Source organism: Saccostrea cucullata, unplaced genomic scaffold (assembly GCF_032062105.1).
Source record: "Saccostrea cucullata isolate Sc308-1 unplaced genomic scaffold, CSIRO_AGI_Scuc_v1 ctg457, whole genome shotgun sequence".
NCBI classification, from domain to species: Eukaryota; Metazoa; Mollusca; class Bivalvia; order Ostreida; family Ostreidae; genus Saccostrea; species Saccostrea cuccullata.
The window spans coordinates 245,472-257,795 of NW_026933724.1; the positions used below are offsets into that span (position 1 = coordinate 245,472).

General features: G+C 34.4%; 1 protein-coding gene across 2 annotated transcripts in view; it reads left to right on the plus strand.

Annotated features, from left to right (window-relative positions):
- Positions 1-12,324, plus strand: part of LOC134239124 (gamma-tubulin complex component 5-like) — a 35,153-nt gene that overhangs the window by 12,913 nt on the left and 9,916 nt on the right. For both annotated transcript variants that reach the window (XM_062721286.1, XM_062721287.1), the window contains exons 8-11: positions 2,157-2,250; positions 2,638-2,863; positions 3,106-3,308; positions 3,406-3,521. In XM_062721286.1, coding sequence (XP_062577270.1) covers positions 2,157-2,250; positions 2,638-2,863; positions 3,106-3,308; positions 3,406-3,521 — 639 coding nt within the window. The remainder of the gene's footprint in view (positions 1-2,156; positions 2,251-2,637; positions 2,864-3,105; positions 3,309-3,405; positions 3,522-12,324) is intronic.

Consider the following 12,324-nt stretch of genomic DNA (forward strand, 5'->3'; position numbering starts at 1 on the left):
CCCTCAGTACAATGTAAACAAACCTATCGCTGTTTTTCTATTAATACTGTAGAGTTGAATATATCCGATAAAAAACATACTTGCTTTTGTTTACCTCTCATCTGTAACACATGCTTTATTTGTTTTTAGCGCCTAGGGAATTCCATACCGGAGATCACTCTCAATGACTGTTTTCATAAGTGAGAAAACCTATGTATAAACCTTTTTTCTCCGGAAACCCTGCATTGCCAATGACCTTAAAACAGACAGAAAAAGCACCCCAAAATCTATGTGTCTATTTCCCAATATCTAATAATGAAAACAAGCCGTAGTTATTTATAACTTTGACTTGTAAAACTTAATACAAGCTTTACTGTATTTAACAGGTTAGCTTGTTAAAGTCCTAAAACGCTTTATTAAAACGGGACACAAGTCGTGGTTATTTATAACACTGACTTGTTAAAAACTAACGCAAGCTTTACTGTATTAAACAGATTCAGCTTGTAAGTACTACGGGCCATAAATGTTAAATCCAATAATCTTTATTAAGTTTAAAGTAAAGTGAAATTTAAAATCTTAAGTTCTTTGATAAAATATTCTGTGAAAAATTAAGAAAAATTTACGTATCTAGAAAAATTAAATTACTGAATCTAAACAAAATAAAAATTGACTTTTGTTGAATTAATCAACTTTAGTCATCATAAAAGAGAAAGATAGCAAACGTACAACTTTTGTTACGTAGTTTGCACTAAAATAAAAATTAAAGAAATGTAGAGTAAAATTGTAAAATAAAACAATCCTAGAAAAATTAATTACTGAAGAGAACTACTCAGTCATGGACTGTTGAGTTCTTAAAACAACCAATCACGGACAGTAGTGTTTTTACTATTTAATATTGTCCTACACAGTTAAATCCTATCCTAACTAAATAAATGAAAAATGAAATAAATTCCTAAATAAAATAAAAGATAGACAAAAATAAGAATTAAAATAAAATCCTAACAAAAATCCAAGAGCTCCGTAAAACGGACCTACCAAATCAAAATAACCAGAAGAGTAACTAGAATTTCTCAGCGTCTAACTTTTATATGACCCAAGGACAGAAAATAACGGAAAAAGACGGAAAATGCTGGAAAAAGACGGAATTATTAATTATGAAATTTCATTGGATTAATTACTAATGATCAATTATATCGAACAATCTGATTGGTCAATCGTAAAACATCACGACCTTTCACGTGAACAAGTGTTACCAAATATTCTATACAAATGTAAAATCATTCTATCTCACATATTATCTTAATAACAAAATATATTTCACAACAAGTAATTTAAACAAAACATATTTAACTCAAAACAATATTCAGCTCATCTCAAAATACATTCATTCATAAGATAGCACCATTTATACTCAATAAATTTATCGACTATACAACCAATAGGAGAACGATTTATCGAATAGATTAACAAGTTTCTAAACCGGAAGTACATCGTACAGAAGAGTTCCAAAACTGTCAAAACATGTGTCAAAAGAAGTTTAGACTGTTTACAGGTATCATATCAATTAAGTAACACTAAACAAACAACAATCACATACTTTTACACACAGTTATAGCCTTGTTATATATATATATAGGTAATAATTTACAAATGGTTCACTTTATTAATCTCCTACCAAACTCTTATTCAGTTCGAATTATCTCTGTCATGTTTACATTATCAACATACTGTGATACCACAATTTACTCTTGATTGCAAATATTTATAACTACAATAACATAACTTAAGTACAACTTTGCGAACAGCACATTCTTAGTAAAACAAAATAAAACTATGATCAAACAAACTTCATCAACCCGCTCCAAATCACCATAAAGCATGATAACATATTACAGACATTGACTCTATTTGATAGAAAAATCAACCCGCTCCAAGCTCACACAATTACAGTAAAATATTACAGTCATTGACTCGGCATGAATAAACACTATATTGTGGACTAAATAATAAATGTCATATACCCTAACTACATTACATAAAATTAAAAAGGAGGGGGGGGTCACATACACTACAGTCAGAATGTTATTTATTTTTATACCTTCAGTAATTGTTTATTTAAGATGTAGTAAAGTAAATTACTTCAAACACAGTGCATGCATTGCTAATTTTTCTTTTAGGATACTAGCAGGTGTTACAGATTCCTTTGTTTTTATCCTACATGGAGACGAATTCATCGTACGGGAAAATGTTTTTGTTCAGCATCTGACTGATGTAAGTGTATACGTAGAGATAAAAAGATTCTTATTTCTGATTTATTTTAATTAATGCAACTACATGACACTATGCCATTTCATTGTCAATAAGTAAAAACTCGAAAGTCTCTGTGACTTTAAAATTTGCCTACTTTGCCTAGATTCTTTAAATCCCCAAAACAATTCTCCGGAAGGATTTGAAATTCTTTTTTTGGGGGGGGAATGAAAAATTTCCTTAAAAATGAGTTCTCTGTGAGTTTTCCCTTTTATGAAGCAATTACAAGTCACGTTGATATACCTGTATTATATATTTGATAAATATAATTGTATGAAAAGTTACTGGTATACAAAATACTTAAGTTGTTTTAGAAAGAAGATCTGTTCAGTATCACTTTTGTTTTCACAGAACTCCCTGGAGAGTTACCTGTCTTGTTTTGCTCGGTATGGCTCCTATGTCCAGCGGTTGCTACGTTTTGAGGAGGAGTCTATTTGTGGGTCACATGACCTGTCCGTCACAGACAATAATAAGCTGACGTGTCAGACCTATCAGGCCTTCGCCAATGCTATCTCCAACTTCATCAAGAGTCTGAGGAGAGAATTGACTCAGCTAGAGAAAAAGATCATCAAACAAGGTAGAAAGTAGTTCTAAGTTATCCTAGACTGTTTATACATGTGTATGTTCCTTACACTTTGCTTTGCATGCATTTTGTTCCTATGAAATTTATCATCTCAATGGAAATAAATCAAGAATTTTTTTTTCCATGTCAGAAAGAAAAAAAATTGCTTTTTTGGGTCATCTACAGTATTTCTTACTTTTATTTGCAAAACAAGGGCATTAACAGTTTTCTAATTTCTGTTCATACTTTTATTCCAGAGCAGACGATGACTTTAGCCATGCTCCATGGAGATTTGTCACCATGGTTAAAAAAGATCGAGGTGATCTACTCTCTGTATGTGCGGGGAATCCTGGAAGCTGATTGGATGGTCAATAATTGTCAGAGGGCGTCACATTTACTGAGCGGACTGTTTGAGGCAGTGGTGGAATACGATACCCTCGGACAGAACGCCTCAGATGTGGTAATTAAAATCTCCTCAGAATTTACTTCTACAACATTGTATTATATAATAATGTTAAGCATAACAATCTACATCTTTTGTTTTCTGGCTGTTTTAGGTAGAGCTCCTTATACCATTGTGGATACAAACAACCAAACCCTACATAGAGGTGATAGATGAATGGATTACTAATGGCAATCTAGTGGACCCAAGATCAGAGTTTATCCTGAAAAGGTACAGTGGTACTTTGATGCATATATTTCAAATACCATGCCTATACTTTCAGCTTAGGTGAGGTAATCACATCAAAAATTTCTGAAGATTAGAGAAATCGAGGAAAATGCAAAGAAAAAGTGGTCTTCCATCTCTTTTGAAAATATGCATGGAAAAAAAAGTTAAAAGGATGCACAACAATATAATATATCAAAAAATTACCAGAAACATTTTAAGCTCACCTGAGCTGAAAGCTCAAGTGAGCTTTTCTGATCACATTTTGTCTGGAGTCCGTCTGTCTGTCTGTAAACTTTTCAAATTTTCGACTTCTTCTAAAGAACCGCTGGGCCAATTTCAACCAAACTTGCCACAAAGCATCCTTGGGTAAAGGGGATTCAAGTTTGTTTAAATGAAGGGCCACGCCCTCATTCAAGGGGAGATAATTGGGAATAACTGATAATTTGGTGGCATATTTTAAAAATCTTCTTCTCAAGAACCACTTTGCCAGAAAAGATGAAACTTATGGAGAAACATCCTCAGGTAGTGTAGATTCAAATTTGTTTAAATCATGACCCCTGGGGGTAGGGCGGGGCCAAAATGGCCGACCAAATTTTTACATAGAAATATATAGGAAAATTCTTTAAAAATCTTCTTCACACGAATGACAAAGCCATAATTCATCATATTTATATGAAAGCATGCTCAGTTAGTGTAGTTTCAAGTTTGTTCAAATCATGACCCCCTGGGGTAGGGCGGGGCCAAAATGGCCGACCAAAGTTTTTCATAGAAATATATAGGAAAATTCTTTAAAAATCTTCTTCTCAAGAATGACAAAGCCATAATTCATCATATTTATATGGAAGCATGCTCAGATAGTATAGTTTCAAGTTTGTTCAAATCATGACCCTCGGGGGTAGGGCGGGGCCAAAATGGCCGACCAAAATTTTACATAGAAATACAGTCAAACCTGTATTAAGAGACCTTCCAACGGAGAAAGGAAAAAAGGTCACATATGACAGGTGGTCTCTTAATACAGGTTGCTTACTTTCCGCAGTGTGCAGAAATATACATTGCTGAAAATATCACATGTGTATGTATAATGTATTTTATAACACCTATATTTATTTCCATTTTTTTTATAATTATACTGCTCAACTTTAAAATGCTTTTAAAATTGTCCTGTTAATTAAGAAATAAAAATTTGTTTGCTGGGCACATGAGTCATTTGAATATTGGGAAATAATGTGAACATCTGAAAATATTAATATTTTTTTCATACAGTATAAAACAGCTTCAAATTTTTTTTTTTCCTATATTTTTTTTTTTTTTTTTTTTTTTTTTTACAATTGATAGCTTATATTTATAACTTGATATGTTTTGGATATTACCAAGAATACAGCATCATAATTTTTGTATTGCACTTGGTATCAAATTAAATTATATCTATGACTAAAATACTTATTTATCCTAATTAATTTTTTTTTTCATTACTGAAATAACGTGTCTAATTGCCTGGTATTAAATCACTTCAATTATCACATGGTATGGGTGCTAGCTAGCGTGTGTTTGTATACCCATTAGTGACACAATGCGCTTAAATCAACATCTAGGATTTAGCTACTTATTAATTAAAGTTAAACAGGCAGGTTTCATGGCTGAATATCCATTTGGCCCTTTAGCATGAAATGATATCGGGATCGACCTCAAAGGTTCATTTTCAAAATGGCGCTCGATCACTGGACAGAGAAACGTGATGTTTATGTTTTAGATTTTAATGTTTATTCAATAAATATCAAAGCGTAAGTAAAAATATTCATTTCTAAATGTTGTTTTACTCTTAAAACTCGCATCGTATAATTATTAAATGAAATAAAAGCGTGTTTGTAGTTGCTTTGAACCAAAAACATAGCATGCTGGACAGAAATCGAAAGAAGGAATTGGAAATTATGTAGTCGTTAAATTCAGGTAAAACTGCTTGAAATTACTAAAATTGGTCAGGAGAATCATGGTCGTTGGTCGCGTAAGACAGGTGGTCGTTTAATACAGGTAGAATGTATGGGGAAAAGCGTTGGGGGGAATTTTTACGGTCACATGTGACAGTGAGTCGCTTAATACAGTGGGTCGCTATGGCAGTTTTGACTGTATATAGGAAAATTCTTTAAAAATCTTCTTCTCAAGAATGACAAAGCCATAATTCATCATATTTATATGGAAGCATGCTCAGGTAGTGTAGATTCAAGTTTGTTCAAAACATGACCCTCGGGGGTAGGGCGGGGCCAAAATGGCCGATCAAACTTTTACATAGAAATATATAGGAATATTCTTTAAAAATCTTCTTCTCAAGAATGACAAAGCCATAATTAGGGCCCCGCAAGGATTTGCGGGTGCCCTTTAGTAATCACTCTGTCCGTCCGTCTGTCCGTCTGTCTGTCTGTCTAGCTGTCCGTCTGTCACTCTTCCGTCCACAAATTTTCTGTTTTTTTCTAATAACTTTTTTTATGGTTGCCCAATCAAGTTCAAATTTGGTATGGTAGTTCAGTAGGCAGAAATACATATTTTGATGCTAAGTTTGGTTCTCTATGTCTTCTGGTTTGGAGCTGGGGTGGTGGGGTAGATTCCTTAACTATGCATAAGAATGAATGGGCAACTTTTTTTATGGTTGCCCAATCAAGTACAAATTTGGTATGTTAGTTCAGTAGGCAGAAATACATATTTTGAAGCTAAGTTTGGTTCTCTATGTCCCCTGGTTTGGAGTTGGGGTGGTGGGGTAGATTCCTTAACTTTATTAGCTCACCTGAGCCAAAGGCTCAAGTGAGCTTTTCTGATCAAAATTTGTCCATTGTCTGTCGTCGTTGTGGTTGTCGTCGTTGGCGTCGTTGTCGTAAACTTTTCACATTTTCATCTTCTTCTCAAGAACCACTGGACCAATTTCAACCAAACTTGCTACAAAGTATCCTTGGGTAAAGGGGATTCAAGTTTGTTCAAATGAAGGGCCACGCCCTTTTCCAAGGGGAGATAATTATGAATTAGAGAAAAATTAATGGCATTTTTAAAAAATCTTCTTCTCAAGAACCACTGGTCCCTGAAAGATGAAACTCATGTGGAATCATCCTCAGGTAGTGTAGATTCAAATTTGTTCAAATCATGACCCCTGGGGGTAGGGTGGGGCCAAAATGGCCGATCAAAGTTTTACATAGCAATATATAGGAAAAATCTTTAAAAATCTTCTTCTCAAGAACCACTGGGCCAGGAAAGATGAAACTCATAGAGAATCATCCTCAGGTAGTGTAGATTCAAATTTGTTCAAATCATGACCCCTGGGGGTAGGGTGGTGCCAAAATGGCCGATCAAAGTTTTACATAGCAATATATAGGAAAAATCGTAAAAAATAATATTCTCAAGAACCACTGGGCCAGGAAAGATGAAACTCATATGGAATCATCCTCAGGTAGTGTAGATTCAAGTTTGTTCAAATAATGACCCCTGGGGGGTAGGGTGGGGCCAAAATGGCCATTCAAAGTTTTACATAGGAAAATATAGGAAAAATCTTTAAAAATCTTCTTCTCAAGAACCACTGGGCCAGGAAAGATGAAACTCATATGGAATCATCCTCAGGTAGTGTAGATTCAAATTTGTTCAAATCATGACCCCTGGGGTTAGGGTGGGGCCAAAATGGCCGATCAAAGTTTTACAGAGCAATATATAGGAAAAATCTTCTTCTCAAGAACCACTGGACCAGGAAAGATGAAACTCCTGTGGAATCATCCTCAGGTTAGTGTTGACTCAATTTTGTTCAAATCATGACCCCCGGGGGTAGGGTGGGGCCAAAATGGCCGATCAATGTTTTACATAGGAATATATATAGGAAAAATCTTCTCAAGAACCATTGAGACAGGAAAGATGAAACTTCTGTGGAATCATCCCTAGGTAGTGTAGATTCAATTTTGTTGAAATCATGACCCCCGGCGGTAGTGTGGGGCCATAATGGCCGATAAAAGTTTTACATAGGAATATCTAGGGAAAACTTTTAAAATCTTCTTTTCAAGTACTTTAAAGCCATGCTTAGTAATATTTACAGGGAATCATCCTCAGGTAGTGTAGATTGAAGTTTGTTCTAATCATGACCCCCCGGGGGTTAAAATTCAAGCCCCCTCCCCCCTTGGTAAACTTTCAGTTCTGATCTGATGTGTGCTTTTTCTTAGCCAATTGCTCAGGTGAGCGTTGTGGCCCCTGGGCCTCTTGTATAGGAAAGCATTGGCAAAGAGAGATAACTGCTGAAGATGTTCCCATTGTAAACTGAATGCTGCTATGAGTCCCTTGGGATTAATTAGCTTTCCTCCTGAAAAAAATCTAGAGCATTATCTTTATCTGTCAAATTGAGATGAATTACCACCTCTGTCTGCAAATGAAGTTTGTTTTGAAGTTAAGTCAATTTGGAATGCTATGAACACTCTGAAATGTGGATCATGATCATTTAAATATAAATTTTTATAATTTATTTTTGTTTAATAGTTATGATTTCATTGAATTCTAAAAACAAGAAATAGATTAAAGAAGATTTTTTGATTTACTTTTGTTACTTATGTTAATTAGGGCCCCGCAAGGATTTGCGGGTGCCCTATAGTAATCACTCTGTCTGTCTGTCCGTCTGTCTGTCCGTCTGTCATTCTTCCGTCCACAAATTTTCTGTTTTTTTCCTAATAACTTTTTTGTGGTAGCCCAATTAAGTTGAAATTTGGTATGGTAGTTCAGTAGGCAAAAAGACATATTTTGATGCTAAGTTTGTTTCTCTATGTCCTCTGGTTTGGAGCTGGGGTGGTGGGGTAGATTCCTTAACTTTATATAAGAATGAATTGGGAAAGAGAGATAACTTCTGAAAATGTTGTAAACTGAATACTGCAATGAATGAGCCCCTTGGGATTAATTAGCTTTCCTCCTGAAGAAAATCCAAAGCATTATCTTTATCTGTCACATTGAGATTAATTACCACCTCTGTCTGCAAATGAAGTTTGTTTTGAAGTTAAGTCCATTTGGAATGCTATGAACACTATGAAATGTGGATTGAAGTATAAATGTTTTTACTTTATTTTTGTTGAAATAGCCTACACGATGAGTTTTAATTTCATTGACTTTGAAAAAGAAGAAATAGATTAAAGAAGAAATATTTTTTATTTTTATTTGTTTATTTATTTTTTTTTTTTCTTCATGAAAATTCAAGAATATTATTAATTTTTAAGGCAGTTGGATAAAAACCTCGATCATTCTATCATTGCTGAAAAAGTTCTTATTATAAATTAAGAAGAAAATGAAGAGAGAAGTACAATTAATCCCTTGGGATTAATTATCTAGCCTGTTGCAGGAAATTTAGAAGGCTTATCTTTATCTGTCACTTTAAGATTAATAAAAACCTTTGTCTGCAACTGCTGTTTGTTTTGAAGTTAAGGTCAAGCCTTCATGATATGTATTTGCATTCATTGAAGGCTGGCATTTTATATAACAAAAGCTTCACTATTATTTAGATATACATTCAGTGTTGAGTTGTTCTTTACTGCCTTATGTAAAATAAATACAAGGATATTATTTGCGGTTTTTGGATGTTCGAGAATTATCTTGAAATTTTAAGAATACAGTTGCTGTTTCTTATTCGTCATATATTTCTTAAATCATTCCATAAGCTGCACCCTTATAATTCTACCTCATGGCGGGGCCCTTGCTGACTGGTCAGTTTTCTAGTTAATTTTTAGGATAGTTGTATAAAAACCCCATTCTATCATTAATACTGAAAAAGTTCTTATTGTAACTTTAGAAGAAAATGATGAGAGAGGTACATTTAATCCCTTGGGATTCATTATCTAGCCTGCTGCAGAAAATTTAGTAGGCTTTTCTTTATCTGTCACTTTAAGATTAATAAAAACCTTTGTCTGCAACTGCTGTTTGTTTGAAGCCTTCATGATATTTGCATTCATTGAAGGCTGGCATTTTATGTAACACAAGCTTCATAATTGTTAGCTCACCTGAGCCGAAGGCTCAAGTGAGCTTTTCTGATCACATTTTGTCCGGCGTCCGGCTGTCTGTCCGTCTGTCTGTCTGTAAACTTTTCACATTTTCGACTTCTTTTAAAGAACCGCTGGGCCAATTTCAACCAAACTTGACACAAAGTATCCTTGGGTGAAGGGGATTCAAATTTGTTCAAATGAAGGGCCACGCCCTCATTCAAGGGGAGATAATTGGGAATTAATGAAAATTTAGTGGCATATTTTAAAAATCTTCTTCTCAAGAACCACTGTGCTAGGAAAAATGAAACTTATGGGGAAACATCCTCAGGTAGTGAAGATTCAAGTTTGTTCAAATCATGACCCCCGGGGTTAGGGCGGGGCCAAAATGGCCGACCAAATTTTTACATAGAAATAAATAGGAAAATTCTTAAAAAATCTTCTTCTCAAGAATGACAAAGCCATAATTCATCATATTTATATGGGAGCATGCTCAGGTATTGTAGATTCAAGTTTGTTCAAATCATGACCCCCCGGGGTAGGGCGGGGCCAAAATGGCCGACCAAAGTTTTACATAGAACTAGATGAGAAACTCGTTGCGAGCAACGAGAGGTCTTCCGTCCGATCCCGGAAAGAAATCGAGCTGAAAAAGAAAAAAAAAGTTTTGCACACAAGGGGGATTGAACCCAAGTCGCCAGCATGAAATTCCAACGCACTAAATATTACGCTATCGGGACCTCTATTCTAAATCTACTTGTATATATTTACGAAACAGTGCCTCTCTCTTAAAATTATGAAAGGCTGGTCACTGTTCAAAATTTAGCGCCAAACGCCAAGATTTAATCTTCGCAACTTTTCTTTGGAATGTTGTATTAAATAGCTGTGATAGCTTCAATGAAATTAAAAATGAACTTTCTTATAGCCTAAGATTCGAGGTTTAGAAAGTATATTTAACACATTTTACAAATTCCATATTGTATATATGCATGTAACACTAAAGCGGTGAAACGGTTATGAATTTTTAACTTTTTTCAATTTCCTTTGTATCCCCAAAGTGAACTATCCCGATTAGTTAGTCGACAAAGGTTGAAATGTTTCGCCGAAAAACATGGCTCGTCCTACAACGGTCATGGAATCAGATATCATTCTTGTTCAATAACTCTGAGCAAAGAATGCAAAAATAAACTCCATGAAGCGATCTTTTAAAAAAAAAAATCTTATTTTTGTCTCATTTATTAGTTTAATATGACACAAGTGTGCATAGGAAAAACAGTGGTTAAGATTTATAATTAAAATATTAATTGATATTCTTTTTTGAGAAAGCATTACTTATAAGCATGATTAAAGATCTGTTTTTCCATGGTGCACAAAAGATATTAGGTGTCGAAATTTCCTTTTCGCAATTAGTTTTTACCAATTATAGAAGACGTTAGTTTGACATAGAACTGTAACGAAACTACGACGTGACAATCTAAGTATTCCTTTACATTTCATTTATCCTTATGTTACTTTCGTTCAAGCAAACGCTCGGCTGCCTCTGTAATCCCCTCTTGCGAAATGTCGGCGTTGACAGGGACAGCCGCCATTTTGGACCCGATTCAGATTTTTGAATGCTAATATCTAGAGTTTAGATTTATCAACATTCAAACAAATTATATAGTAAGCATTATAAGGAGGACTTCTATAAACATACCAAAAATAAATGAAAAATACTGAAAAACAAAAAAGTTTGAAAATACAATTTTTTTAAATTTGCATCTCGTAACAACTGGAAGTACTGACGACGCACGAGAAGGTGATTCCGCAAAACACAAAGTGACAAACTATCGTCTCCAATAAGTCTCCAGGTCTTATCTTTAGCCATTTTCGAGAAAAAGGGGCGACAAAATTGCATTTTAAAATCAGGAAATTGTCCATAACTTGGCACCAGAAGCGAATTTTTCAAATTTCTCTTCGGATGTAACAACTTCATATAATGACACATATTTTGTGAAAGTTTCATGAAAAACCGCTGAATAGTTTTCGAGAAATCGCCTGTACAAAATTTTGTCAAAAAAAAGAATAATAATAAGAAGAATAATAATAAGAAACAATGGAATCACTATAAGGTCTTCCGTGAAGACGGAAGACCTTAAATATATAGGAAAATTCTTTAAAAATCTTCTTCCCAAGAATGACAAAGCCATAATTCATCATATTTATATGGAAGCATGCTCAAGTAGTGTAGATTCAAATTTGTTCAAATTATGACCCCCAGGGGTAGGGCGGGGCCAAAATGGCCGACCAAAGTTTTTAAAGATATATATAGGAAAATTCTTTAAAAATCATTTTCTAAAAAATAGCAAATCCATGATTGGTCATGGGACTACTTTTGGATTTAAACTTTACAATAAAAAGCCATTTTCTTCTTTTTCCTACCCCTAGTGCTCAGGTGAGCGATGTGGCCCATGGGCCTCTTGTTTAAATATACATTCAATTTTAAGTTGTTCTTTACTGCCTAATGTAAATACAAGGATATTATTTTCAGGTTTTTGAATATTCAGGAATTATCTTGAAATTTTAAGAATACAGTTGCTGTTGCTTATTCTTCGTACATTTTTCAATCATTCCGTAAGCTGCACCCTATTAATTCTACATGGCGGGGCCCTTGCTGACTGGTCAGTTTTCTAGTTCATCATATTTATATGGAAACATGCTCAGGTAGTGTAGATTCAAGTTTGTTCAAAACATGACCCTCGGGGGTAGGGCGGGGCCAAAATGGCCGATCAAACTTTTACATAGAAATATATAGGAAAATTCTTTAAAAATCTTCTTCTCAAGAATGCCAAAGC